General features: G+C 39.5%; 2 protein-coding genes across 6 annotated transcripts; one reads left to right on the top strand and one right to left on the bottom strand.

Annotated features, from left to right (window-relative positions):
* Positions 1-157: 157 nt before the first annotated feature.
* On the bottom strand, positions 158-5,977 carry PJVK (pejvakin). Its single transcript, XM_054723225.1, has 6 exons — positions 5,766-5,977; positions 4,832-5,027; positions 4,173-4,314; positions 3,007-3,124; positions 989-1,087; positions 158-777 (listed from the first exon to the last, which is right to left on the bottom strand). Exons 1-6 carry the CDS (start codon positions 5,974-5,976, stop codon positions 485-487), a joined length of 1,059 nt encoding a protein of 352 aa, XP_054579200.1. The 5' UTR covers position 5,977; the 3' UTR covers positions 158-484.
* Positions 5,978-7,870: 1,893 nt separating this feature from the next.
* On the top strand, positions 7,871-25,387 carry PRKRA (protein activator of interferon induced protein kinase EIF2AK2). 5 transcript variants are annotated; one of them, XM_054723227.1, is made up of 9 exons: positions 7,871-8,116; positions 8,668-8,837; positions 12,422-12,503; positions 14,700-14,778; positions 15,717-15,834; positions 17,167-17,261; positions 19,999-20,173; positions 23,631-23,691; positions 24,905-24,967. In XM_054723227.1, the coding sequence occupies exons 1-8, from the start codon at positions 8,052-8,054 to the stop codon at positions 23,651-23,653; spliced, it is 807 nt and encodes a 268-aa protein (XP_054579202.1). In that variant the 5' UTR covers positions 7,871-8,051; the 3' UTR covers positions 23,654-23,691; positions 24,905-24,967. The 5 variants fall into 5 exon arrangements, with proteins under 5 accessions (XP_054579202.1, XP_054579201.1, XP_054579205.1 ...); XM_054723226.1 differs by lacking the exon at positions 23,631-23,691 and having other exon boundaries at positions 7,877-8,116; positions 24,905-25,387; XM_054723228.1 differs by lacking the exons at positions 7,871-8,116; positions 23,631-23,691 and adding an exon at positions 9,032-9,131 and having other exon boundaries at positions 8,766-8,837; positions 24,905-25,387.
* Positions 25,388-27,027: the final 1,640 nt, after the last annotated feature.

The raw sequence follows: 27,027 nt of genomic DNA, 5'->3' as shown, positions 1-27,027 counted from the left end.
AGTGTGCTTTTAACTTGATACCGCAATTAAACACTTAGGTTACAATAAATTATTAACACATATTTCTCATTTTACCAGAAATAGGGCAATAGTTAAAGCACCATAAAGTCACCTCTTGTGCAGTCTTTTCATCTTTAAATGTTAATTAAAACCCAATTAAAAATGAAGTTGGTATTTCAAAAAATCTCTATGTAAAAAGTTACCTAAAATGATAGAGTAAATCCCCAAAATACTTCTAATGTAAGTGGCAGATTTTATGGAGGAGCATCTACACCTTTAATTTTATATTTAAGCCTTTTTTCATATAAAAATATTAACCTTCATACAACTTATGAGATTGTTACCACCTGCACTTTATACATGAAGAAAATGATGCCCAGACAGGTTAATTTCTTTCCCTCTTTAATTTGCCACAATTCATTTTGGGAAGGTGTGTGGCACAGTTGCACCTTAAACACCAGCAAAGTGCATTCATGTTTTCATTTTATTTCATTCTCTTGTGCCAAATATCAAAACAAGGAACTGCATGAAGTCTCACGTACTTCTGCCCATCGACAGAGCACTGAAAGCACCCATAAACCGTCTCCCTTTTTAAGTTCCCCATCCCACAGAGTATGCAAGGTCCTTTTGGAATGTTGTGATTAAGTAAGTTAACACGGATGTGAGTCCCTTCTTTGAGTGAAATATCAGTCATGCTGAAACGTTTATCATAGTAGTCAGTAAAAAGGTCGTCTAAGTAAAGCTGTGAACGAGAAATGGCGTCCATCACTCTTCTATCTAAAGACAAAAACAGAGAAATGTGTCAGAAGTCAAATAAAAAAAAAACCAATAACCAGGCTGCATTTATAACCATGTGAATCTAAGCCATCAGTCATGAAATAATTTGGCTTTTAAATTTAAATTCTTAACAGGATTACTAATAGACAACCTCAAGTGTTGACCCCAGAAGAAAAAGAATACATTTGAAATACAATGGATATGGACATACTTCTTTCAAATAGTATATTTCTCAATCTGTAGAGCACGGCAAACGTTGCTGTTTCTTCCCTTTCAAATCCTCCTTTTGACACTGAAGTGACACAAAGGTCTATAAAAGAATTCAGAAGATGTTGTAAGTTGAACTCATATTTTGTGGTTGATGTAGTTGTGGTTGATGAATTCTGGTACATGACTTCATTGTATTTGTTTAAGTTAAATTTTATATATTTTTAGGAAAGGTAACATTCACATGGTACACAATTCAAAGAGCACAACAAGGCGGTATAGTGACAAATCTCTAGAGTACCCTGACCCCAGCCTCAGTTTTCCACCCCAGAGGTAACCATGTTAACTTCCTTGTGTATATTTCCAGAAATGCTCCATATATTTTACATGCATAAAGGAATATGTATGTATGTACATAAAATTCTTTAGGCTCAAAACATTATATATTACACACATTTCTTTCAAATATCTCTTAGAAATTATTCAATGTCAGGATATGTAGTGCTTCCTCATTCTTAGTATTCTTTTGTATGGATGCACCATTATTTAACAGTTAAATTTTAACTAGTTGCTGATAATAGATCTTATGGTTATTTCCAATCTTCCACTATTATGAACTGAATATCCTTATCCCCATATCACTTCACATATGTAATTATATCTATATGCTAAATTCCTAAAAGTGTAAGTAAAGCTAAAGTATATGCACATTTTAAATTTTGATGGATATCAGTTCAAACTCCTCCTAACAATATAATTGTAAAAAACCTACACCTGAAGGGTCCCAAAGAGAATTTAATTTGCATGTTTTGTTTTGTCTCTGGACTCCCTAGTCCCTCTTCCAATAGAACTGCAGAAACAAACATAAACAGGTCTAAAAATGTTTATAAATTACCATGGCCAGAGGGCTCACTTGCCTGGTCCTTTGGCCTACACCTAGACTTGAGCTGGCTGGCCTCCTAACCTTAAAGATCTGTGAAGTGTAGAAATCTAAAGTGAGCTACACTGCCCTAGCCCATTTGGCTCAGTGGATAGAGCGTCGGCCTGCAGACTGAAGGGTCCCAGGTTCGATTCTGACCAAGGGCACATGCCTAGGTTGTGGGCTCAATCCCCAGTAGGGGCTGTGTAGAAGGCAGCCAATCAATGATTCTCTCTCATCATTGATGTTTCTCTCTCTCTCTCTCTCTCTCTCTCTCTCTCTCTCTCTCTCTCTCTCCCCCTTCCTCTCTTAAATCAATGAAGAAATATATATTTTAAGAAATAAAAATAAATAAAGTAAGCTGCACTGAGGTATTACATAAGGTGACAATTTTAGGGACAGTATTTGTACTTTTAACGTTATTTTTAGGGAGAGTTGAGGTGGGGCGGATCTCTAATAGATAAAAATTAAAGAAAAGTTGTCTTTGGGTATACTAGTTTGGGTGCCCTGACATCTTCAGGCATCTTACTGTCTACTTACTCCTCTATTTGCCATAATAAAAACTATCTATTAGAAGGCCATGTATTATCTCCTCATAAGTCAAGGAATACTTTTGTCAGTGGATTGCATTTTAGCTCTTACCTGTAATTGTAAGTGGCGTGGTGGGAGTCTATAGCCTTTACCAAGAACCCGAAAAGAGGTACTGGGTAAGTAGGGAGTAGAGAGCATTTCCTAGCTACTTCATCCAAGCATAAGCTTGACAGTGCTGCCCGGAGGTGTGGCTCAGTGGTTGAGCATTGACCTATGAACCAGGAAGTCATGGTTCGTTCGATTCCTGGTCAGGGCACATGCCACATTGGGTTGCAGGCTTTGATCCCCAATGGGGAGCATGCAGGAGGCAGCCAAACAAAGATTCTCTCTCCTCATTGATGTTTCTGACGCTCTCTCCTCCCTTCCTCTCTGAAATCAATAAAAATATATTTTAGAAAAAAAGATTGACAGTGCCGAGAGCATCACTATTCTATAATTAAAGAGGCAAAGTGAGATAATTAAATTCTTAAAAATATAATCAATTCAGTGTTTCATACAAATCACTCACTCACCAAAGACACCATCCAAGTAAATGAAGAGTTCGAAAACACTGAAAGCTATGGTTGTGTGTGCTGGGAAAACAATAGCTTTGTCCCTTCCCCTGGGATTCTGTTCATCCATAAAATGAAACTATATTAAAAAAAATAAATAACATTATTAAGGAGCAAAACGTGTAAGGATAACTTTTCGGAGGAACATAACATTTCCTTCAATCCTATCAAAAGGAAATAAGCAAACAAAACACTTCTCCAAGTAAAGAATTATCCTCCTGGAAGTAAACTTTATAGCAGAGTTCCAAATGGTCCAATGGGATCTCGACCTATATTAGGAAATAGCACTCACCACTCTCTCACTTACTTTGGTATTGGAGCCAATGATTAGTGCTACCACAATAGTTAAGCTCTCTGGCATAGAAGCCTTTTTCTTTCAGCTGCAAACCAACTGTGCTTCAGTGCTAGAGCTTTTTTTAAGCCTACCCTGTCTACTGTTCCAAAGCCCCCAGAGCTTTCAGCAGCTTTCCAAAGCAATCACCAAAATTAAGTTCATGCCCAAATGATCCAATGTTAAACAATTTGGAGAGCAGCTAAATATAGGCTTTATTTTCAAAGACTTGAAAAGGTTATCATTGAACCCTGTCTTTCTAACATTTAGAAATCAAATCATTATTATGTGAATGACAAGGACAAATATAATTGAAGTAATAAACACAATTACTTTTAAGACTTTTAAAAAGATTTAACATTGAAGTATGTTTAGTCACTGACAATATTATTTTAGAAAAATTAATTTATTATAAAAATATAAATTCAACTTTTAAAATTTTAAGTATAAACTATATCACTTGAAAATAATATCCAAGAACTCAATAAAATTATCTAATTTTCACTCTTAAAACAGTATTTAAGTAGCAATAGGAGGGACTCCAGTATGCATATTATTTCAGGAGGACTAGTATTCTGTTTTCATTATATTATACATGTTTACAATCCAAATTTTCTTGGATTTTTTTTTTCACATTCTAATACAAAACCATTACTGTGTGAAATCCTATATATCATTGCAGTTCTTTAACCTCAACATTTGACAAAATACACAAGTCCCATTGGAATTTGAGTACTTTTTTAAAAATTCCCATTGCAGCTTTCTAATAAAAGAAGCTTAATGAGTGTGGCTTTACCCGCATGGATTCCCCACGAATTCCAGCGTGCACAGACAGTGAGCACTGCCGTGTGGTTCGAATGCTTTCCATGACAACACACAATACTGCCTTTCTGCTGCTCCTTGACTGACGTATCAAGCTGTGGTCAAAATTAATTTTTCTAAAATAAACAAGAGAGACAGTCACAAGAATCTATGGCATCTGATTACATATCATCCAATACATTTTTTCTTATCATGTATTACTCATTCACAGTCTACCTCAACTAAAAGTAAATCAAGGCAGGTTTAATACAAATCAGAAAGGATGCTCAAAAGAAATTGAATAATCTGCCTCTCCTTTCTATTTTCTTAAAACATGCTTAGTATAGGAGTCTATTGGAGAGACTCTCTTAGCATATTTATTGCAAGCAGATTCTTGTATTCTTTTAATCTAATAATTTAGCAAATGTATTCAGATCCAAAGCAATTTTGTGGAACAATTAAAAATTCTCTTTAAACCAAATGATTTTGGACATCTACTCCTATCAAAAGTTTGGTTATATTACTAATTTGTATTATTTCAAACAAATACATTACATTACTAAAACAAACCTAATGTTTTAATAATTTATAATGAAGTTTATATAATTAAAAAATTTAATGAGAACACTGTAGTATAGTAATTATTATACTGACCGTGAACTAATTTCCTTGAGTAATGTTGAAACTTCCACTTCATGTTTAGTTACTACACCAAATGAAGCTTTTACTGCAACAGAATCTGATCCAGTAACGTTAATCCCAACATCATTCACAATATGGTTGCCTCGCCTTCCATAGAGTGAAACATCTGATTCATCTTCATAATTCAGTAACTGATAAGATGAAATACCTTTTTTAAAAAAGGAAGTTAATATTTTTCAAATGTCACTAATTATTCTAATGTAGATTACATATGATAACACATTAATTTACTATTTAAGAATCATTAACCACCTATTAAGAAAGGCAAAGTTTCAAACCAAGATTAAAATAGTAATCCAATTAACTAGAAAACAAGAAGAAATAAATAGCTAGAGTGCTTAAAATGAACTCAAATTGGACAGAATTTCTTATGCATCAAGATCCACTGGATAGCTGAAAGAAAAACAGATGTTTCTAAGAAATAATTTGTCTCAATGTCCATTTATTTTTTAACCAAGTCCGTAATATATTTCAGTTTGCCAACTGTAATAAGTAAATCATAAAAAATAAATACAAATTATTTTCATCTCATTTGACCATGTGAGACAGGTAAGACTAATACCTCCATTTCATAGATGAAAAAATATATTACTATGCCATTTTCTAAGCTAATTTGATTAAAACAATTTATAAAATAATTGAAATAAAATTATACAATAATCTTATAAAATAGATTTCAAAGTTATTCGATCAATAAGAGATTTGATACTATTACAAACTTTAGGCACTGTTAATCATAATAATATTATTACTGCCATATAATAAAAGTTGCTTTTATCAATGAAAATGTGCAAATATGAACAAAAGCAGTATACATGACCTATGTTTAGATTACCAACAATGTAGCTGAATAAGTAGTGACTCCCAAACAGACATTTAAACTTACCAGCTGAAATTTCTCTGTCTCCTAGAAGAATATCTTTCAGTGTAAAGGGTGTCGAGGTAAATTTGTATCTAGGAAACAGAAAGCATCGCTTCTTTTTTACCACCAGACTTAGAGGTTGGTATTTGTCAGCTTCACTGAGGCTTGGAACAGGAACTAATCTCCCTCCATCTCCAACTTGCTTGACAAAGCTCTTGGTAGCAGCAGCAAACATATTAATATAGTATCAAAATGTCCATCAACTGCAACCCTCAGATAACAAATCCATATTTGCAAAGAAAATCAGGAACAAATCTAAACCTTACTTGATTTTAAATATAATTACATATTTTAAAAATACAAAACATGGTTCCACCAAGTAGTTTACAGTGTCCAGTTCACAACACTGCCTCCCTTGGTGTGCTCAGGTGATGAATTATAGATCAACAGTGTAAAGTGATATACTAAAAGTAAGTCTAATTTGGAATTGCAGTCTATAGCACTAAAATATACACAGAAAACTAATAATTTTAAAATGCTAGCAATGTCCTTAATGAGGGTCAAGGTTAATAGTAGCTTGCCAGTTTTGAGGGAAATGCAACACCAGCTACCCTGTACCTAGTCCAAAGGGAATTCCTTCACAAGTCCAGCATGCCAACTCTGGCAACAGAAAAGTACTGTTTTGAATCCTTATGGTATACAGTTTGTTTCAGCATTTCATTCATTTTCCTTGTTATAGCAAGTGATTAATATTAAGAGTCACAGACTATAAGGAAACAAACGTATGCAGATCTTTATAAAATACTGAATGAAAACCACATTACATATAAATAACTGTATAAACATGTGGGTTTCTTACTCTGAAGCTGGCACATGGATATCTCTTTGAAAGGGGATCCTACTGTCTTTATTTTCACTTTGTTTCATCATTATTATTCCAGTAACTCAGCCTTTAAAGAGAGCTTCATAAGGATTTGGCTTGTTTTTTAAAGGAATTTTGTGGCTAAAATACACTTTAGAAACAAATCTGAGTGCTGAAATATTGTATTGCCATAGTTAGGTGGCTAGTAATCGATACAAGACATATATAGAGGCGGTAGGGAGAGGAAGAATAGGTTAATTCAAGCCTCAAATAATATAAATCAATTTTATTAGATTCTGGACATTTTTTAAACATTTACTTTCAAACATCCAGGGCTCACGTGCAAACCCTCCAAAGAACAGTTTTTAATAATGTCCCCTCGTGCGAATAGTATTGTGCAAAGAATCTTCCAAAACACCAAGAAACCACAGGGAGTCATTTCTGCAAGTGGCTAGCAAATCCCTAGAGAAGCGACTGGGCATCTCATGTCGCTGTCTGACCCCTACATCCCAGGCAAACGCCATTACAACCAACACCACAGGTGTGCAGGAACAATATTTAATTAGAATCCGGTTCACAGAAAAGCCTTCGTTTACACCTAACAGGCCTTGCTGGGATCCGCAGGCCCAGCATTTCTCTCAAGACAAAAGCCTGTGTAAGACAATGAAGTCCCACGGAGCAAGAGAGAAGGAGGGGTCTCTGGACGTCCCCGGAGCTCCTAATGGCAGGGCTCCAGGGAGGAGCCCACCGCAGCCCTCAGGGGCTGATGCACCTCGAGTCTCAAGCTTCGGGCCAGGCCCAGGAATGCTCTTTATAAATTTTGCCTTTGGAATTTTGAAATCTTTGGCTTAAAGTGACGCAGTCCTCATCCTTCACCCCGCCAGAAAAAAAAACACAAAATAAGGCTGAGCTTCAGGCCCACACACTGTGAGACTTGCCAACCCCACAAGCCTCTCCCGGCAGGAAACGGCCTCCTTTTAAGGACACAGCACTGAGGCCTCCATAGGCCGGGACACAGGGTGCCGAGAAGCCCGAGGCCCTAAGGTGGGGTACGCGTGGAAGCAGAGCCAGGGCTGGGAGACGGGGCGGGGCCTGTAACCAGAGGGGCGGGGCCAGACGCCGACGAGCCGGCGGGCGGGGCGGAGCTTGGCGGTGGGCGGGGCGGAGCTTGGCGGTGGGCCGGGATCCAGGACAGCAAGGAGGCGTGGCCGGGAACCTGGACCCGCGCGGCCGCGCCGAGGCCCCGCCCCCGGCCCCGCCCATCCTCCTCGCTAGAGGGACGCAGGAGGGGAGCCGAGGGGGTGGGGGGTCGGAGGAGGGGAGCAGAGGAGTTGGGAAGAAGGCGGCGGCGGCGGCGCTGGAGCGTGCCTCTCGGGGACCGGCCGACCCGGGGAGCGAGGACGTCGATCCGCACCGCTCTTCTCGCCGCCGAGCCCTCCCTTCTCGCCATGTCCCAGAGCAGGCATCGCGCCGCGGCCCCGCCGCTGGAGCGCGAGGACAGCGGGACCTTCAGGTCAGCGCGCGGGCGGTCGGGGCCGCGCAGAGCAGGGCCGAGAGTGGTGGGCGGGAGAGGCGGGGCCGGGGGAACCTGGCTCCCCAGCGGCATTGTGGGTAGAGCCCCCCCTCGTTCCCGACGCCCTCGCCCCCGCGGCTGCGGGCGGACCCACCGGCGCTCGGACCCGCCCTCGGTGGCCCGCGAGCCGGGGGTCTGCGGCTGGGCCCCGCCCCTTCTGCGTCCTCTGGGGTCCGGGCTGGGTAGGCGAAGGTGGTTCGCGGCCTCCCGGGGAATGAGATTTGTGAGCCTGGTCCTGAGAGGTTGCGAATCCGCTGCACCCTCATTCAAACCATCTCCCTAATAACGTCCCGCACTCAGCCCGCCCCTGCCCTGCGCCCGCCGCAGTGGGGCGGGCCGATGGTGCGCCTCGCCAGCCCTGGCCCCTGGGAGCTTTGGTGCTTCGCGAGTCACCGTTGGTGGCCGTGAGAACTAGCCTCGGTGCAGCTTCTGCTCCCCTCCCTGCTTTGGCATGCAAAGCACACCCTCTTATGTTTGTTTTGTTGTTGCAGTTTGGGGAAGATGATTACAGCTAAACCGGGGAAAACACCGATTCAGGTATTGCACGAATACGGCATGAAGACCAAGAACATCCCGGTGTATGAATGTGAAAGATCCGATATGCAAATACACGTGCCCACTTTCACCTTCAGAGTAACCGTTGGGGACATAACCTGCACAGGTCTGTATGCACAGTTAACCCCCGGCGACCCTGCGGGTTGACAGTCAAGACTTGATACTGTTTATCAGTTGGGCAAGCGCCCTTTTTACTGGAGATAGCTGTGAGGAGCAGGCTCTTGAAATGAGACCTCTCATCTCAGGCCATTGGGATTTTCCAACTTCATCTGATTCTCTCCCTAATTTTCTCTTCCCCAGATACCAAGAGAAGCTCAGAAACATCCTAGGATCCTCCTAGGGTTCTTCCAAGAATTAGGGAGAAGCAGGAAAGGTTCTTGGAGCAGCCATAGCTGGATCAGTAGGTGCTATCAAGTTTTAAAGTTTCATAGATTATAGCTGATTCCATGACCCCAGAATTTTCGGGACCTCTCCCCTTTCTGTGTGGACTCATTTGCCACTTTGGGCTCGTTGTACAACACTCGATTCTGTATCCAAGCAAAATGAGGAAGGCAAATGGCTTGAATACTCTGTATTGATTGCATAGCAGCTTCTAGTTTCTGACACTGCACAGGGATTTTAATAAGCTGTTATCTCCTTTTTTTACATATACATGAGGAAATAGGTTCAAGGAGATTAGAAATAACATGCCCAACGTTACATAGTAAACTTTCAGAGTTTAAACTCACCTTATTAATGGTCTGTGAGTTTGAGCAAATTTTAACTGAAGCTGCCCATTTGTAAATGTAGACATTCTATTTCTTATGTATCTATTTAATTGCAAACAAAAAAAATATTGAATAGTAAATTTAACTTGGAAGAATGTCAAGAAGTAATTTTAGCAGGAAGGCTGAAGTCCTACCATTCTATAATCTAAAGGCATCATTTATTTGTGTCCCTGAAAATCTTGAGTCCGCTGTTTTCATTAAAGCCACTTCAAGACAATTTTGAAGTTTTTTTGGGGGATTTTTTTTTCTATGTGAGGCAGGTGGATTGGAGGTGCCAACGTTAATAGTCTTCATGTGAACCATAGAATCAACAATGCATTATTGCTTTAGCTGCTCTATTTTTAAATATTCAATGAAAATTCAAGAAAAAGTAGCCTTTTCCCCCTCAATGTGTTATAGACCAGTGATTAATAACCTTTAGCAACCATTCTGCCTAGGCCCCCTACTCTTCTTACACTGCCCTATCTTCCTGTACAAGCTTACCTGCCTCTACGACTTCAAATACTATCTACAAGCTGATCATTCTGAAACCTCTATCTTCAGCCCAGGCCCAGTTACAGAACAGTGTATCAGCCTGTGTTTGCTAGACATCTTTACTTGGAGGACCCAAAGACACCTCACTCATTGCCTCCGACCGAATCCATCTTCTCTCTCAAATCCATTCCCTCTTCTTTCTCTAGCTCAGTAAATAGACCACCATCACCCATTGGCTCATAATAGAAATTTGCGTCTGATCTCCTTGATTTCTTCCTCTCTTGTCCAGGCTATCACCAAATCTTCCTAAATATCTCTTGAATCTGTCCACTGCTCTCTTCTTCCCATTGCTACTGTTTTGGGCACTGTCATCTCCCCCTTGGATCATGGCTACAGTCTTATAACTGTGCTTTCAGCTTCTAGTCTTGTGATGTCCATTCTCTACACGACAACCAGAGTGTTCTTTCTGACATTCAAGTGTGTTCATGTACTTCCTCGTCTTAAAATCTATCCAGTGCCCGGCTGGTGTGACTCAGTGATTGAGCATTAATCCATGAACCAGGAAGTCATGGTTCGAATCCCAGCCAGGGCTTGATCCCCAGTGGAGGACATGCAGGAGGCAGCAAATCAACGATTCTCTCTCATCATTGATGTTTCTATTTCTCCCTCTCCCTTCCTCTCTGAAATCAATAAAAATATATTTAAAAACATAAAATAAAAATATATTTAAAAAACAAATCCATCCGGTAGTTTCCCCATTACCCTCTGGATGAATATATATTTGTTGATATGATTTAGAACCTTGCTGCTAAAACTGTGATCAACGGCAGCATTGATATCACCTGGACACTTGATGGAAATGCAGAATATCAGGACCCATGCCAGACCTACTAGATCAGAGTATGTTTTTTTAACAAAACTCCCAGGCACTTCCAATGCACATTAGAGTTTGAGAAGCACAAGTTTAGGAGGCCGTTCTCTGACCCCTCCTCCTATTCCTACAACTCTCTAGCCTTTTATCTCAAAGTTTCTTCCCTCAAGCTCTTATTGTATCCAACTACCCGGGACTCTTGAGAACACTGAGCTCTTTATCTTTGAGCCTTTGCCGGTGCTCTTTTCTCTGTCTAGATTGTTCTTCTCAACCCCTAGCTCTCTACATGTTACTGGCTTTTACTAATCTTTCAAGTCTTCATTTAGTTATCTCTTCCTTTCTCCGTGAAACCTTTCTGAATCCTTCCTAAGTGTGGGGAGCTGCCCCTTGTGTGTGCTCCCCTGCAGCCTGCACTTAGGACTGCCATCACATGTACCATTCCATATTTCAAACACCTTTTACAGAAGAAATTCTGCACTAGGGCTTGTACTCTTTAAAGGTAGGGACTCTGTTCAGTTCTCTGTTGTATCACTAATACCTACATTGGTGGATAAATGAGTACAGTGTGTGTGTCTTCCGAAATTTATTCCACGTCTTCTTTCTTTCTTCCACACCAGAGGAATGGATGTGAGCATTCTAATACCACTTTCGAAGGGTTCTCAACACCTAGTTTGAACACAGAAGAAAAAGATTGAATTTACCATTTACCAGATATGATTACTTACTACAGTTAAGCATCAGTGTCACTGATCAGTCAGGACTATCCCCTCAGGCCCCCTTAGCTACTCCTAAGGGATACAGATTGTAAGGAAGACACATAACATAAGCTTTCACCTTCTTCCCCATATCATTCTTCCCACACTGAACCCAATATATAGCCATGACTGCTTATCGGATCAAGGGGTTAATTCAGTATAGGACAGGCCGTTAGAATAAAATAGTGCACATTTTGCTGTGAGTGGCTCCCTTAAAGGAAACTTCTTGCTACAGAAGAATTTCTCTCTGTGAATAGGGGAAGCGTAAAATACTAATTTGCATTTCTTCAAAAGGTGTAATATGGGCTACTTTATTACCACTTCATGTAATAAATATATAATATATAGAGAGATAATATGGATTTTTTATACAGGTATACATAGAATTAAATACAATAGAACTTTTGCCCCAGCTGGTTTTGCTCAGTGGATAGATCGTCGGCCTACTGACTGAAAGGTCCCGGGTTTGATTCTGGTCAAGGGCACATGCCCGGGGTGTGGCCTTGATCCCCAGTAGGGGGCGTGCAGGAGGAAGCCGATGATTTTCTCTCTCATCATTGATGTTTATATCTCTCCCTCTCCCTTCCTCTCTGATACACACACACACACACACACACACACACACACACACACGTATAGAACTTTCAAAACCTTGGGTTTTTAAAATGTATTTCCTGTGGTGAATATTTTATTATAGCATATTTATAGTATATGTTTTTATAACTATGTAAAGCCTGACTTTATTTTGCATTATGAAATCATCTATGCAGCCCTCACATTTTCACAGCATATACTTTTGTTGTTGTTGTTAACCTTAATTCAGGTGAAGGTACAAGTAAGAAGCTGGCGAAACATAGAGCTGCAGAGGCTGCCATAAACATTTTGAAAGCCAATGCAAGTATTTGGTGAGCTAAATTTCTTTGTATTCTGCAGCTCAAAAATATCATGGCTGAGGAGGTAAGATTAAAAGTTTGAACATGCTTGGAAAAAGCAACAGAGTGAACAGTGTTTAGTATCTAGCTCTATAATATTATTTCCTTGTGAAAATCCATCATCCTTTAAAGACAATTTATCCTTAAGATATTAAATCCAGCAATTAACAATTAAAGGAAGGCCCTCTTGAGCTAGGCTTCTATTTGTTTGTTTTCCGGATGGGGTGCAACAGTTGAAAACCAGAGTTTTTCTGACCAATGTCTTACTGCGTTAAGACTAACTATTTCTACACTGAGGAAAGCAAGGTGTGAGGTGGGAAACGATCAGCTGCAAGCACTCAGGAATTCTATTTGGAAGGAGACAAAAAGATTTCCTTTTGTTATAGGATGTATGCCAAATACAAAAGGATGTTAAATGGGATGTTAATTCTTGACATACCTTTCCAAAATAAGTTTGTAATCACATTAGGTACTTTTGGAGAGAGTGTTGGTCCTGGAGATCTCATGGATCTTAAAGCGGTGTCCTTGGTTTCTAATGGGCACAGCCTGGAATGTGGTGTGCCTTCAGTGGCTTCTCTCTGCATGCACGCAGATGTATTTGGAGTACAGTTTGCATATCTGTTCATAGCTGATAGCGTAGGCCCGTGGGGTTTTTGCTTCCCAGCCATTGCAAAACTGTTGACTTAGGGATGGATCTGGGCTCTCACGCAGTGCTGCTCCCTTTTTCTAAATTATTCTAACCATTTGGATAGTTTAGCCAGTGTAAGCCTTGGAGTTTATAAAACGATGCTTGACTCTATACTTGATTTATGCTACCTTTTTAGACATGCCAAATGGAATGGCAGGTACTGGCTCTCCCCCTTGCTTGTGATGGCCATGCTATTTCTGTGCAGCCCAAGGTCAACCAGAAGTGTTTTAAATGTATTTGTGGAAATGAGTGTACGCTGTGTCCTTCCTGCACATGAGCACTTCACTTTATCAGCAAAAAAGGCTCATGCACTTTACAGGATGGGGCAAAAGTAGGTTTACAGTTGTTCATATGGAAAATAATACAATAATTAATAAATAATATAAGAATAAACTGTTATGTGTACTTACAACTATAAACCTACTTTTGCCCCTCTCTGTATATTTTATGCTTCTTGGCAGATAAAATGGGAATTACTAAGCTATAATGAGGCCTAAAGTGGCCTGATTTAATACAGACTTTCTCACTTCTTCATCACAATTATTTGGGTAGCTTAGACATGCAGCATTGTAAGTGAATATTCAGATCTCATCAGCCTCTGTAAAGCTTGAAATTCTGGTAAAAAAGAAACCTGAGGAAGTGGCAGTAACTAAGTCCCATTTATCATGGAAGAAATGACTCTTCAGTTGCCTCAATGGTAGTAACCTTGGAATGTAGCTTATTCAGCGTCAGGCACCCATCACCCAAGTAGTTAGTATTTCAAATTACTTAGAAGAGATTGTTTTCTTTTTTCTTAATAACAATCATCAGATGCTGAAACCAGATTCATGCAGGCCATCTAGGATGCATGTAAATCTTAGGGTTATCCTAGCATAGAGCAGATGATATATTAAACAGATTTTTCTTCTATAATTATCTGAATGAAAAAACTGCATTTATGATTTACATTATTCACAGGCTAAATTTCCTGACTAATTATTAGTCTTCCCTTTGTGTGTAGTTGTAACAATAGTATGCTTTACTTAAATGCATTTTATTGAGCACCAGTTATATGCAAAGTACTACAAGGCTTATGAAGGTAAGTAATAGATGGGCCCTACCATCAAGGAGTTTACAGTCTGAACAAAGGCGAGAGGTGGTGAGGGACGGACAAATTACATGTATTTGTAAGAGCGTATAACTTATGGTAAAATAGTTTGCTTAAGAAAGAGTCAAACCAAATGTTATAATGGCTCAAAGGAGGGAGAAAATATGTTCCATTGGGGTAAAAGGGTAGGCTTTTTACAGGACGTGGAATTTAAGATATACCTTGGGTGATGGGTAGATCAGATTCTCGTGAAAGAGGTGGGAGATAAGGGCATTCTGTGTAGAAGGAACAGCAAAAGCAAAGGCATAGAGGGTTAAAGAGAGAATGCTTGTCATGTATTTGATAACTTGGGGGGAAATCATTTGGTTTTGTAACACTTTTAAAAAATGTTTAGCTTTGCAGTTCCTGACCCCTTAATGCCTGACCCTTCCAAGCAACCAAAGAACCAGCTTAATCCTATTGGTTCATTACAGGTAAGTTGCACAGTTTTTCCATATTTAACATTTTGTCTACTGAAGAAAGGTGTCATAAATTGATACAATCAAGGGCTAGGACAAGGAATTAATATTTTAAAGATAAGATGGTATAATATTTTGTTTTCCAAGTTATGATCATTAGATATTGTAGTGCTTGAAATTATTTTCCTGTTTATTTTTTGAATTTTCCTCCATATACAGTATCTGCCTTTGGTTTGTGGAATTCTCATTTGAGATCAACAGAACCTCTGCATACATTTTATACTTTAACAATGTTTCTTGCCACTTTTTTGACAAACCTCTTTCTATTTTTGTTGAGACAGAAGATTAAATTTAAATAACTCAAATCAGGTAGCCTAGTTCAAGAATAGGGAAGAAGTCTTCATTTGCTTCTTCTACCAAATATATATATTCAGCTTTGAACTTCTGCATACAGAATATCCTTCTTGCAGATTATCTGTGTGCTCTGTTGGACAACTCCCCTCCCTGTTATCCAACCAGTCCTTTGGTCTCTTTCCTGCTCCATGAGTTATTCTGTAGTTTTCTCCCTCTTTTCCCAACCTCATTCAAGTCTGTTTGCTATCTCTGCTCCCCTTTTGCTCCTGATCAGTTACAGTGGTTAGCCAGCTCTGGGTAGGGGAGTCTATAGCTCAGGAGAAAGGAATTGTTGGCAATGAAACCTATGGATATCCTCTGAGGTTTCTACTCAATTTGTCTTCCTACTTGAACTCTTCGATATTAGCTCACTGTGGCTTAATGGCAGAATGCCATTCATAAGCAGGAAACTGCTTCAGTTTTGGTATTGTGGGCTTACAAAGGTATTCCCTAATTTTTCTATTGCATAATATCATTATTCCTTTAAACATATAAATAAAAATGAGATTGAGCCTTTGCATAATAAAAATTACTACTAAAGCCTCATCTCAATTATCTAGGAATTGGCTATTCATCATGGCTGGAGACTTCCTGAATATACCCTTTCCCAGGAGGGAGGACCTGCTCATAAGAGAGAATATACCACAATCTGCAAGCTGGAGTCATTTATGGAAACTGGTACTTATTTCTTTTTACCCTCATACAATTGAAGACATTTGAAATATTTTCAGATGATGAATGACCATAGAAATTTCTGTTGTGGCAACTTCTCAGAATTTTTGTTGAGAAAAAATTGATACTCTCCTGTTCTACTGTCTCTAACTTTTGAGGATGAGTTTAAGTAAATATTTGGTTTAAGATTACTTATACTTCTTAATTTGATATTTTTAAAAATCAAGAGTTATTAATGGAAAGATAAATAACTAATTGGCTCATTATACAATCCTCATTGATATACTAAATACTTAAGAAATCTCATTTGGTGTTTCAGCAGCTATTCTAGAAGATAGTACTAGAAAACATCTTGTTTGCATTTGAAAACAAGATAATTAATAAGAGGTTAGATGACAAAACATTGCAGTGATAGCAACTTTTATGTTGTAAAGGCCATAAACTATGAGGAAAAAAAAGTTACTTAATAAAGTACTATTGAGGATTCCTATTTAAATTCTCTAACATGTTTCTCTTATTTTTAAAGAGGTTTGAAAGGGAATTTTGCCTTGGCTACATGTTAGTTTCAACATACAAGCTACTTTTTGCCCTCAAGAGGTAGCATGGGCCCCAGTTGGTTTGGCTCAGTGGATAGAGTGTTGGCCTGCAGACTGAAGGGTCTCGGGTTCAATTCTGGTCAAGGGCACATGCCCAAGTTGCAGGCTCGGTCCCCAGTAGGGGGCGTGCAGGAGGCAGCCGATCAATGATTCTCTCTCATCCTTGATGTTTCTATCTCTCTCTCCCTCTCCCTTTCTCTGAAATCAATAAAAATATATTTTAAAATAATAATAGTAAAAAAATAAAAAAGAGGTAGTGTGAGCCAGGGCAGAAAGCACTGAGCAAGAAGCAGGAACCTCAGCTTCCGTTCTTAATGCAGTCTTTGGTTTGCAGGATAGGCAGCTTAATCTCTCTGGGCCTTAGTTTTTAAATCTAACGGAAGCATGGAAGAAGATGAAATGTATGGTGTCTTTCAACTTCAGTATCTCCTTTCTTACTCATGTTAGAGAAATTCCACATAATTGTCAGTTTATAGAAAATTGTAAGCAGGAAGTAAACAATGAGAAACAAGTGGTAATTCAAATATACCTTGATAAATTTGAATATTTGATCAAAATGCCTTCAAAAATGTAAGAATTAATAGCTATATGAATCACAGCAAGAAAAGATGTGAGGTCAGTAAAAAATAGACTAGTATATAAAAACCATGAGGTTGTTCTCTGATTAAATGCAATATACGTTTGATCATTCTCTGTGGACACATTTCTTTTCTAAACCTACCATTTCTTTTTAATTATTTAGGAAAAGGGGCATCAAAAAAACAAGCCAAGAGAAATGCTGCTGAGAAATTTCTTGCCAAATTCAGTAACATTTCTCCAGAGAACCACATTTCTTTAGTGAGTAATGATCATACAGCTATGATATTAATGTGATTAAGCATCTCTTTTTTTAAAAAAATTTATTGTTGACAGTATTATAGATGTTTCCCATTCTCCCCTCTTTTGAGCCCCCCCTCCATCTCTTGCTGTAGGAAACTTGTCTAGATTTCTTATTGCATTGATACTTCATAGTTGCAGTTTTTGAAAATCTCTTCATTGTTTAGTTACACACTACCCCAATTTAATCTGCTTGCTATATGTGAGCCAGGGTCAGAGGGGTGACCAGGTCAGAGGGCTTGGGAGACATAGACAAATTGAGAATACTATGAGGATCTAAAGATAATAGGCCCATAGTGTATTTTTGCCTTCAAATTGACAGTGCATCCCCATCCCTTTCTTTATTCATTCATTTGTCCACTCAGGAAACATTTAGTGAGCTCATACTCTGTGCCAAGCTTTGTGCTGGGGACTGCAGACAGTGATAAGACAGTCTCTGCTCCTAAGGCGTTTATAGCAGAATGAAGGAGGGAAAAGAACCCTACAGACTGGTCCTTACAGAGGCTGCTGTAGGAACAGGAGAAGCCATCCAGCTAAGACTGGGGGTTTAGGGAAGGCTCCTTGGAGGAAGTAATATCTACATTAAGACCTGTAGGATGAGAGTAGGGGAAAAGAACTCCAGAGAGAAGAAAGAGCAGGAGTGAAGCATCATATCCAGTGTAGGAACCCTAAGTAATTTTGTATGGCTAGAGCAGAGAGTTGGAGGGAGTCTCAGACCGTGCGGCCATTAGGGAGACAACTTTATCCTGAGAGGAGCACAGTCATTAAAGAATTTTAATCTGGATTCACAGGATCTAATTTATTCAGTAGAAGAAAAATCACTTGGCTGTGTTATGAAGAGTTAATGAATATTAGAGACCTGTTAGAATGCTGTTATAGAAATCAGATGACAAATGTTGGTGGCCTAAATTAAGGGAGTAGCAGTAGAAATGGTAGGTTTAAAAATTATTTAGAAAACTAAAGTGAAGGGGGCATGGTCATTGATTGGATATGGGAAATAAGGAAAAGGGAGGAAATAAACATTTTTAGTTTGGCAGCTGAGTAGATAGTGGTACCATCCATTCATACGCGGACCACAGAAAAGGAGTAAGATTTGAGGAGGAACAGATAATGAGCTAAATGTAGGATATATTGAGTTTTAAAGACAACCAAGTAGAAGAAATACAAACAGTTATCTTAAAAAAAAAGTTTATTCGTGTAAGTTAAACAATATACTAATTTCATATTTTAGATGGACAAAATCTACAAGGTTTGATAACACCTGGTGTTGGTGAGGATATGAGAAGGCAAGAACGCTTTAAGACTTTGATGGGAGTATAAAGTGGTTCAAAATCAATTTGGAAGTATTTACCAAAATTAAAAGCATGCATATTTTTTGACTCAGCAATTCTATTAAAAATTAATCTGCACAAAAAGTCATTTAAGTGCAAAGGGGTTTTATTGTAACATTGTTATTAAAAGCAAGAAACCAGAAGTAACCTAAAACCCTTAGTTGGAGGCTGGTAATAAATATAGTACATATATGTGCAAAGATGAGAAGAATGAGTAAGATGTAGAAGAGGAAGCTATCATTTCTGTTTAAAAAGATTGCTTGAATGTGCATAGAACATTTATGGAAGGATACTGAAGAAAAGCTTAACAGCAAGTACCTCTGGGGAGTGGATCAAAAATCTTTGGGGAAGGGGAGGTAAGGAAAAAAGACCACTGTTCATTAGATGTTTGTTTTAATTGCAGGTTTTTTTTAACCATGTGAATTAATTATGATTAACAAACAATTTTGTTTAAAGTTTCAATCAAGGAATGTAAAATTCTATTTAGTGAATTGTACAAGTTACTCAATTCTATATCAGGGCCATTCCTATGACCTTTTCTTCATGAAAATTTCTTAACCTATGTCTGGGCTCATTAATAAATAAGACTAAGGATAGGCTGCCCTACTTACTTCAAAGAGTAGTTGTAGTGGGGTTTTTAAATGACATAATAAAGAAAAATAATTTGAGAAACATAATCTAACTTGGAATGTAAAACGTTCTGAACACAGGTGAAAAAAGAAGGATATGAGGGAGAAAAAAGGAAAAGGAGAAAGAAAACAAAAACATAAGCTCAGTTGGGTTCTGCGATATAAGTCTGAGAACTCTTTGACGGCCTGCTATTCATTTAAATAACTTGTTCCTCTCAAACCCAACATACTTTTCACCTTTTCTGCAGTTTCTTTGTTTTCTGCTTTACAGCTTTTGGCTAGACTGATTGGTATTTAATACAAAAAATCATAAAGATACGAAAATTGCTTTATATTTTAATTTGTAGATTGCTCTGCTAGTCAGATGCAATTATTTGCAGATTTGTTTATAGTACTCTTAAATATCTTATGTCTTAATGTGACTATCAGAAAGTTAGACTGAGAGACATTTGTGCTATACAAAAGTATTTTTAAATACTTCCAGTATTTAAAAAAAAAACGAAAAAAGAAAAATTAATACTTTCAGTATATTATTGCACATGCTTCTTTTTTCTTAACATCATGGTATTTGTTAAATGTGTGTACTTGTTAGTGTTGTCTTGTTTAAATTAGAAAGTTAACCAAATTGTGTCCATTTAAACATGCTTTGTAAACTATTAAGTGTGAGTGCCTTCTAAATTAATTATAGTTGGAAACCAGTCCCAGTTCCGAGTCTCAACCTTCATCTCTGTTTTTCAGACAAATGTAGTAGGACATTCCTTAGGATGCACTTGGCATTCCTTGAGGAATTCTCCGGGTGAAAAGATCAACCTGCTGAAAAGAAGCCTCCTCAGTATTCCCAATACGAATTACATCCAGCTGCTCAGTGAAATCGCCAAGGAACAGGGTTTTAATATAACATATTTGGATATAGGTATGAGGGGTTTTTTTGCTTATCCCAAAACATATTTCTTTTAAAAATATGTTTGAGAAACAAAAACTTCTATTATAATTAATTTCATTGATTAGGGATTCTAACTCTATATATTACCACAGCAGTAAAGTATATAAATGATATGTTCCATTCTCATAAATAATATTCAAAATAGCCAACATCTCTCCAGTTATAATAATAAAAACAATAATAGCTAGGATTTATAGAATTTTATTTACTATGTGCCACTGTTCTAAGGACATTACATAATAACTAATTGAATCCTTAAACTTAACCCTATGAAGTAGGTTCTGTATGCATATGAAGAAAGTAAGGCATAGGAGAAACCAAGATGGCGGCATAGGTAAACATCTAAATTGCTGCCTCGCACAACAATTTCAAAACTACAACTAAAAGACAAAACGGAAATCATCCAGAACCACAGGAAGGCTGGCTGACTGGAAATTCTACAACTAGAAGGAAAGAGAAAAGCACACTGAGACTCACAGGAGCTGCGGAAGGCAGAGGTACAGAGGCGCGCGTGCAGAGAGGGCTGGCAACTGAGTACGCGGCTGGCTTTCTCAATCGGGAGGGAGGGAGACAAAAGCTTCCGACTGCTCTGAACTCCAGTTCCGGGCGATAGTCTGGGGACCCAGACTCATACGGGGAGAAACTGGACTGTCTGGCAGCAGGCGAAACTCGAGGGCGGCTTTCTCTCAGGTGCTTGCAGCAATTACCGCGGGACACTGAGACCCAGGGGCCTCTTAGGGCAGGGCTGATGGGAAGCCATTGATGTTTGCTCCGTCCTGAGACCCCGCCCCATTCAAGCTGAGCGCAGAGGCTTTTGCATATGAATGGCCTGGTCCTTTGAATTCTAAACTTACCTAACAAACTGCAACTGAGTCAGTGAGACCCAGAACATCCAAAAGAAGGCCCAAGGGCCTGCAGCAGCTTCCAGTTCTTTAAGCCGGACCTCATCTGGGCACCTCAAAACCCAAACAAAGAAGAAGAATCTGCAGATCTCTCCGTAGCTCCTGCTGGGTGGCCTCAGGCAGAGGCTAAATTAGCACCTCCTTGGACATCCAAGAGCCAGTGTACCCAGGGGTCAGAGTGGGACCATCCAGATTACAACTCCTCAGCCATAAGGGACACACTCAGGGGGCAGACTCAGTGAGAATCAAAGCCCCACTGAAGCAAGTCTTGTCTCATAAGAGTGTCTGCAGTGCAGAAGTTCTCCCATCGTAGACACAGCTGATCCTCACAGCCAGTTGGCCTTGTGGTCAATTCCTCCCAGTGATACCAACAACAATCAAGGCTTAACTACACAATACTGTGCACACAGCCCACAAAGGGGTGCACCAAGAGTGTCCACCTCACATAACGGGAGGCTAAACCACTGGGCCCTATAGGACACCTAGCACACAAAGCCACTCTGTCAACTCAGGGAAGCAGCAAAAATGCGGAGACAAAGAAACAGGTCACAAATGAAAGAAATGGAGGAAAGCAAATGATTGGATATAGAGTTCAAAACCACAGTTATAAAGTTTTTCAAGAATTTTCTAGTAAAGGCCGATAAATTTAGTGAGACCCTCGAAGATATGAAAAAGGACCAACTAGAAATTAAGCATACACTGAAATAAAAAATAATATACAGAGATCCAACAGCAGACTAGAAGATGGCAAGAATCAAGTCAAAGATTTGAAATACGAAGAAACAAAAAACACCCAACCGGAAAAGCAAAAAGAAAAAAGAATCCAAAAATATGAAGACAGTGTAAGGAGCCTTTGGGACAACTTCAAGCATACCAACATCCGAATTATGGGGGTGCCAGGAGAAGAGAGAGAGCAAGATACTGAAAACCTATTTGAAGAAATAATGACAGAAAACTTGCCTCACCTGGTGAAAGAAATAGACTTAGGAGTCCAGGAAGCACACAGAACCCCACACAAAAGGAATACAAAGAGGACCACACCAAGACACATCATAATTAAAATGCCAAGAGCAAAAGACAGAGAATATTAAAAGCAGCAAGAGAAAAACAGTTACCTACAAGGGAGCACCCATACGACTGTCAGATGATTTCTCAACAGAAACTATGCAGGCCAGACGGGAATGGCAAGAAATATTCAAAGTGATGAATAGCAAGAACCTACAACCAAGATTACTCTACCCAGCAAATCTATCATTCTGAATTGAAGGTCAGATAAAGAGCTTCACAGATAAGAAAAAGCTAAAGGAGTTCATCAACACCAAACCAGTATTATATGAAATGCTGAAAGGTATTCTTTAAGAAGTGGAAGAAGAAGAAAAAGGTAAAGATAAAAATTATGAACAACAAATACATATCTATCAACAAGTGAATCTAAAAATCAAGTGAATAAAAAAATCTGATGAACAGAATAAACTGGTGAATAATAGAATCAGGGACATAGAAAGGGAGTGAACTGACAATTCTCAGGGGAAAAGGGGTGTGGGGGTGCGGGAAGAGACTGGACAAAAATCTTACACCTATGGATGAGGATGGGGGGGGGCGGGTAAGGGCAGAGGGTGGGGTGGGAACCGGGTGGAGGGGAGCTATGGGGGGAAAAAAAGAGGAACAATTGTAATAATCTGAACAATATAGATTTATTTAAAAAAAAAAAAAGAAAGAAAGTAAGGCACAGTAAAATTGATAAACTTGTCCAAGATCCCATAGCTAGTCAGTGGTAGAGCCAGGTTAGGGGAAGAGTAACTGCAGATACATTGTCTATTTATCTCGCCCTGATGGGAAGATTGACAGATAAAAAGACACCACATTTCTAGAACAAGGAGTGAGTTTGTGGGTTCTGTAATGACCAATGGACATGTCTCACATTGATGTTTCTGTTTCTCTTTCTCTCCTTCCCTCCCTAAAATAAAAAGTGTTTTTAAAAGAGTAACAAAGATGATAAGTGGAGTAGTCTACCGTGATGCTTACAGAGAGAAACAATGATAAAAACTATTGCTTAGACAAAGGATCTACTTTATATACACTTATTAAACATCACGTTTGACTATGTCATTACAGAACTCACAAACTCCTTGTTCTGGAAATGTGGTGTCTTTACAGAACCCACGCCAGACCTCTCCCCACTTGATCACTGTATGCCAGTTCTGGAGGCAGATGGGGGCAGGTCGGTTTATAGCTTTATCCCGTGCCAGCTATCATTTTCTCTAGCCCTTAGTCATCCAGATAGACAAATGCAGAATGACTGGAAAGTAAGTCAGTTTGGATTTTCTTTTAATTCAGTTTATAAAGCTGGCTACCGTGTACATGCATTTATTGTCTTGATTTTACATCAGTATAATATGTGAAGAACTTAATACCTTTATTCCAGCTTCAGTGAGCAGTGGGGACCTAGCTTTCAGAGGTACTAGCACTGGCAAAGTAGGGTGTTTAGGGATTGAAAGAACTTCTGATTTTCTCTGTTTCTTTAGGATCAAATGTCCTGGGAATTTAGGACAGACAGGTGGTCAGAAGAGGTGGCTGATGGGGCAGGCAAGTTGAGAGCAGCTGCTTAACGGGTGTGGTGTTTCCTCGTGGGATGACAAAATGATGAAAATGTTTTATAACTAGATAGAGGTGGTGGTTGCACAACATTGTGAATGTACTAAACGCCACTGAATAGTTCACTTTAAAAATGATTAATTTTATGTTGTGTGAATTTTACTTCACTTAAAAAAATAAAAGAACCTAGATGCTAGGACTAGGAAGTCTCTTCGGGCATTAAATAATCCCACTGTACCTGGATATTTCCCTCTATGTTGACGAACTGAAATAACATTGAATCATGACCTCTTTACACAAATTATGACTCATGTGTTCTACTTCTTCCCTGATCTTACTATCTTCAGTAAGAGTGATTCATCATTGATGAGAAGAACATTTGTTTCCTGGGTTAGGTATTGTTTTAAAACACCCTAACCCTTATACAAGATGAAACTAGACTCTGTGCACAGATTTATAACCAAAGAACATTAAGGCACAAAGAGGCCTTGCCCTGAACCATGTGTTTCCTAGTTCAGTGTCTACTGAAAATAACCCTCGCTTCATAATGAAAAATACAACTTCCCCAGGCTTCTATCCATTGTTTTTTTCGCTTTTTAAAAAGTTGCTATGGTTCAATAATTTGTAAACACTGTTCAAATAGCCACATTAGAATTGTCTCAGGAGTTGTTTTGTTTGTTTGTTTTTTAGTTGCAAGAATCTGGCATTTTTAACCCTAACCTGCATTTCTGACTGAGCAGGCTGGAGTAAGGCCTGGACACCTGCATTCCTAAGTTCCCTCTGATGATCATAAAGCACATCTGTGTTTGAGAATTGCTGTAGCTGAGCAGTTGTGTTTTGTTTTTTGTTTGTACAAGAATAACAAAGATGCCCTGGCCCATGTGGCTCAGTTGGTTGGACGGGAAGGTCTCCAGTTCGATTCTCAGTCAGGGCGCATACCTAGGTTTCAGGTTCAGTCCCCAGTTGGGGCACATGTGGAAGGCAACCAATGGATGTGTCTCACATCGATGTTTCTCTCTCTTTCTCTCCCTTCCTCCCTCTCAAAAATAAAATTAAAAAAAAAAAAAAAGAGTAACAAAGATGATAAGTAGAGTAGTCTACCACGGATGCTTATAGAGAAAAACGATGATAAAAACTATTGCTTAGACAAAGGATCTACTTTATATGCACTTATTAACTGTCACGTTTGAATATGTTATTACAGAAGAACTGAGTGCCAACGGACAGTATCAGTGCCTCGCGGAACTGTCCACCAGTCCTATCACCGTCTGCCACGGCTCTGGGATCTCCTGCAGCAATGCACAGAGTGATGCCGCCCACAATGCTTTGCAGTACTTAAAGATAATAGCAGAAAGAAAGTAAACATGGAACAACCTAGAAAACCTGCGGCAGCACATAAAATGTCCCTCTCACCCCTTCCCAAGTAACACGTTTACTGTAATGTTTGAGTTTGTGTGTTGTTTCTAAATCTCTTTCATAGATTCCATCAACACTACAGATTTCATTATCTCCTCATTGTTACTAAACTCTTTTTAATGGCTTCAACTTTGTATTGGTATATTGTATTTATAAACTTTGTACCACAGGCAGAGTGTAGCACCCATTTGGCAATGCCATGTACATAGGAGGAAGAAACTGCATGTGTATTGATGATGACGACGATGATGAAATAAAACTGCTAACAACAGTCTTTCTTACTGGTGCTTAACCTCACTTTGTGCAAGGCTTTCAAAGGGAATTCACAGGTGGCCCCTTAGACTTAGAGGGTTGAAGATGCACTAACAGGCTTTCCTGGTGCTCCCCAGCATTCCTGGTGCTCCCCGCACTCTGGGCTTCCACTTCTGGTCCAACTCCAGCCGCCCCCAGGCCAGGCTGACAGGACCAGACACTCCAGTGGCGTCCCTGGGACCCCGGATACTTGGCGCTGGCATGCGCATGCTGGCCACAGGCTCGAAGCAGGCAGGGTCGCAGGGATGCCCCTGGCCACTCGGCGCATGCGCGCTGCCCACAGACTCGCCATTTTTGTCAGGTAAATTTGCATACTCGCTCCTGATTGGCTATGGGTGTTGCGGAAGTATGGTCAATTTACATATTTGTCTATTAGTATAGATATATAGTTTTCTATTGATTTTAGAGAGGAAGGGAGAATGACATAGAAACATCAATGATGAGAGAGAATCATTAATCAGCTGCCTCCAAATCAAGCCCGCAACCCGGGCATGTGCCCTGACTGGGAATCGAACCATGACCTCATGGTTCATAGGTCAATGCTCACCACTGAGCCATGCCGGCCAGGCCCCTATGCAATTATTTTGCTGCACTAGCATATTAAAAATGCACCTGGAAAGCTAATGAATATTCTATTGAAACACATTTTCCTCTGTTGACTAACTGAAATACATTTAATCATGACCTCTTTAAACAAATTATGACTCCTGTGTTTCTACCTCTTCTCTTATTTATTTACCTTCAGTAAGATCCACTAAGATCCTTGCTGCAGAAGAGATAAAACCCTAGAAACAGGTACCAGGTAGGGCTCTCTCTGGAGCACACCCACGCCTGTTTTTGGACTTTTTTTTCTTCTCCTAAAGTCTAAAGGTCCTCAGGAGACTTGCAGTCAGGGGAGCAGTGGGTAGCAGCAGCTTGTCCTGGGCTCATCCTCTGAATCTGTCTCCAAGGACCCCTTTTCTCTGACTTTCCAGCAAGCCAGCAGAAGCCACCGTGGCTCCTTCCTATGATGTTTCTAGGGAACCGAGCAGAGCACTGCCCTGATGCCGTCCCCCCTTTCCCTCCCTCACTTCTGTCCTAAACCCTTCCTGTGTTACACTGCCCCCAGCTTGAATAAGCGCACTCTCAACATCACATGGACTCGTGTTTCCTGCAGGAAGTCACGAGCCCACACACTACTGGCCAGCCGGACAGACCTTCTCTGTAATCGGTAACACGCCCAACTGTAGATTTTGACAATCTAAAGTGTTAATCAAGCAGGAAATGGGCCACAAAGATTTTCCTGTCTGAAAAGTGAAAATCATACTTGAGTGGACACCTTTGACAATAATAAAACTACACAATAAAGGAAAATCAGTGCATGTGACGCACAACTCAGAGCATTTAACTTAGTTTCATGTTATAAGCTATCTATGACAAAGTGAATGTTAGGTATTGTTGGTGAGATTAAGGAATACAAAGAACGTAAACAGTTTCGGCATAAAGAGGAGCTTGTGGGTCATTAAAATAGACTGGTCTTAGGTTTTTATGCATGCTCTAGAATATAAAGAAGGCACAGTAAAGTCACTTTAAGAGATGACATTAGACTCTTCTGCCTAG

Source organism: Eptesicus fuscus, chromosome 11 (genome assembly GCF_027574615.1).
Source record: "Eptesicus fuscus isolate TK198812 chromosome 11, DD_ASM_mEF_20220401, whole genome shotgun sequence".
NCBI lineage: Eukaryota > Metazoa > Chordata > Mammalia > Chiroptera > Vespertilionidae > Eptesicus > Eptesicus fuscus.
This window is presented reverse-complemented; position numbering and strand designations above follow the sequence as displayed.

Bases quoted from the DNA above. Each gene is read 5' to 3' on its own strand.
- PJVK (XM_054723225.1), bottom strand. From the start codon at position 5,976: ATGTTTGCTGCTGCTACCAAGAGCTTTGTCAAGCAAGTTGGAGATGGA. The intron at 5,028-5,765 runs GTAAGTTTAAAT...TTTTTAAAAAAG, and splicing joins AGACAGAGAAATTTCAGCTG to GTATTTCATCTTATCAGTTA. The intron at 4,315-4,831 runs GTCAGTATAATA...TGTTTATTTTAG, and splicing joins CTCAAGGAAATTAGTTCACG to AAAAATTAATTTTGACCACA.
- PRKRA (XM_054723226.1), top strand. From the start codon at position 8,052: ATGTCCCAGAGCAGGCATCGCGCCGCGGCCCCGCCGCTGGAGCGCGAG. The intron at 15,835-17,166 runs GTACTTATTTCT...TTAATTATTTAG, and splicing joins GGAGTCATTTATGGAAACTG to GAAAAGGGGCATCAAAAAAA. The intron at 20,174-24,904 runs GTATGAGGGGTT...ATGTTATTACAG, and splicing joins TATAACATATTTGGATATAG to AAGAACTGAGTGCCAACGGA.